This window comes from Saccostrea cucullata, unplaced genomic scaffold (genome assembly GCF_032062105.1).
Source record: "Saccostrea cucullata isolate Sc308-1 unplaced genomic scaffold, CSIRO_AGI_Scuc_v1 ctg18921, whole genome shotgun sequence".
NCBI lineage: Eukaryota > Metazoa > Mollusca > Bivalvia > Ostreida > Ostreidae > Saccostrea > Saccostrea cuccullata.
The window spans coordinates 1-2,769 of record NW_026939620.1 but is presented as its reverse complement, the minus strand read 5'-3'; the positions used below and the strand labels follow the sequence as shown (position 1 = coordinate 2,769).

Genomic DNA, 2,769 nt, shown 5'->3' with positions numbered 1-2,769 from the left:
TTAGTGTCTTTTTCAAGTAAAATATCCAAGTATGAAGCAGAAGTGTCGGACTCTGTGGTATCTTTTATCTCAAGCTCACCAGGATATATCGTGTCGACGTAGGAATGGAAATTATCATTATTAATTGACAATACGTCGTCGATATATCTAAATGTCAGTAGTGGTATATATGGTGCTCTACAACACACTTTATAATTGATAGTAAGATCCGCCCACTTAACTATATAGTCTTACCAATTATGCTAATAAGATAAAAGGCTTTCTCTATATATTTGTACCAAAGGCTTATGGAGACTCCACCCACTCGGAAGGCTTACTCTATGTATTTACATCAAAAGCTTATAGGAGACTCCGCCCTCTCTGAAGGCTTACTCTATATAGTTATACGAAAGCCTTCTGAGTGGGCGGACACTACTGAGAGCCTTTGGTATAATATATAAAGTAAGCCTTCCGAGTGGGCGGATAGTCTCCGTAAGTCTTTGGTATATATAGAATAAGCCTTCCGAGCTTTCTCTATATATTTATACCAAAGGCTTATGGAGACTCCACCCACTTGGAAGGCTTACTGCTTTCTTTATATATTTATACAAAAGGCTCACAATATTCTCCACCCACTCAGAAGGCTTTCTCTATGTATTTATACCAAAGGTTTATAGGAGACTCCACCCTTTCGGAAGGCTTATCCTGGTCTTACATCTAGGTATACCAAAGGCTCATGGTAGTATCCACTCACTAATACATACGTATACCAACGTCTTATCAATTATTCTAATGAGATGAAAGGCTTTCTCTATACATATATACCAAAGGCTTACAATACTCTCCACCCACTTAAAGGCTTTCTCTATATATTTATACCAAAGGCTTATAGGAGACTCCAGCCTCTCTGAAGGATTATCTATATAGTTATACGAAAGGCTCATGGTAGTCTCCACCCATATCTATATATTATACCAAAGGCTTATAGGAGACTTTCAATTTATTTTATATTTATGAATGAAGATTACACATTACTTACAAAGATAATTCTTAGCAAATTTCCAAGATCAGATAACTCCAGCGCATAGAATAAATCAAAAATATATTGCATTTGACAGCGTATTTTACATATTTTTTTTAAACTATGGAATACTATGCAAAGAATGATAACTCTGAGAAATATTCAAGAACAGACAACTCTATTCACCTTAAAAAATCAAACAAAATAATAAATGGTATATATTTTATATTAAATTATATATAATTTGCATATTACTATATATTTACCGAGATGGAAAATATATCCAAATTCAACATATTCATTATTTTTTTAATTCTGAAAGTGATTGACCACTTTACTTTCTCACACAAAATAAAAAAAATCAAAGTCAGAACATTAACTCCTCATCCCAGTTTTCCCCGGAGGATATTTCAACTTCATTATAAGTTGGGAGAGAAGTGTTCCCCTTTTTCATACAAACGTTTTCAAAGTTTTTTTTAATATCTGAAACTAGTCCCAAAAAGTTTTTACTGTAAAAGGGTTCCAGTTCCTCATCCCAATTATCATCATTACTAATATTGACATCCTCATATTTAGGAAGGGAGGTGTTGCCTTTTTTAGAACAGGTTAAATCCCTCTCCAACCAACCATCAAACCGCCGTTTGTCCTCACAGTATTTGTAATGGTCACTACCATCACCCCTTTTAATTTTGTGACTATGGTTAAACTCGCAGGAGGAAAAGTTTCTGGTCACAGTTTTATTATTTCTAGCACATTTAATTAAGTGCCCGGACAGCCTTTCTTTCCTTATGACATGTGTTTTGTCATACGGACAAATAACCATTTCATTAGTAGAATTTCTGTAATAATCCATCCTTTTTAAGCTATGTACCAATGTCAGACCTTTAGATTCTGATGCTTTTCAGAAGAAATTTTAGAAATTTTGTGAAAAATAAAATTTAAAATGTTTTCTTATATATTTTTAATAATGGCAATGTCTTATAAGTCAATGACTATTCAAGGACAGAAAGATTCCAATACTTATTTTTTGAAATTTTAGAAAAATAGAATCATAATGTTGACATAAATTTTAATAATGAAAATATCCTATCAGTCAATGACCATTCAAGGACAGAAAGACTCAACTGTTTAAATTTTAGAGAAATTTTATGAAAATAAAATTAAAATGTTTTTCCGATTTTTCAAGGACAGAAAGCATCATGTTAAGAACCGCACTGGTTGTTGTCCAAGATTCTAACCAATTATTCTAATGAGATGAAAGGCTTTCTCTATACATTTATACCAAAGGCCAGTGTACGAAATTCCCGTCCGCCCGCACGCCCGAGACGTACTAAATCGTTAGCGGACGTACAAGTTTTACTCCGCTTCTGCCCGCTCGGGCGCACTAATTTTTTCCCTACTTTATCCATTATTTTTGCAGATTCATGTTTTGGGAAGGTAAATACCAAATATTTCAGCGTTAATACAAGCTATAATTCCCCCAGACAACAAAAAAGAAATAAAACTAATCAATAAATCTGTAAAGATATGTAGAAAAAAACAATCGTCTTTTAATCTGAATTTCCTCTGTTTCCACCCATGAAACGATATTTTCTACTTCCCACTGGTATATTGAGCATTTTTTCAAACTTACAGGATCAGACAGGTATCAAACACATTCACAATTAAGTGTTAAATAAAAAGAATCTTTGTATAATGTTCATGTCGTATATTCTAGACCAATAAATCATTTAACACTGACAATATGATGAATACCCAATGTAGCATGC

The 2,769-nt window shown here is 33.3% G+C and overlaps 1 protein-coding gene across 1 annotated transcript; it reads right to left on the bottom strand.

Moving 5' to 3' along the window:
- Window positions 1-1,367: 1,367 nt before the first annotated feature.
- Window positions 1,368-1,911, bottom strand: LOC134253468 (gametocyte-specific factor 1-like). The gene has a single exon (XM_062735990.1). It carries the CDS (start codon window positions 1,851-1,853, stop codon window positions 1,368-1,370), a length of 486 nt encoding a protein of 161 aa, XP_062591974.1. The 5' UTR covers window positions 1,854-1,911.
- Window positions 1,912-2,769: the final 858 nt, after the last annotated feature.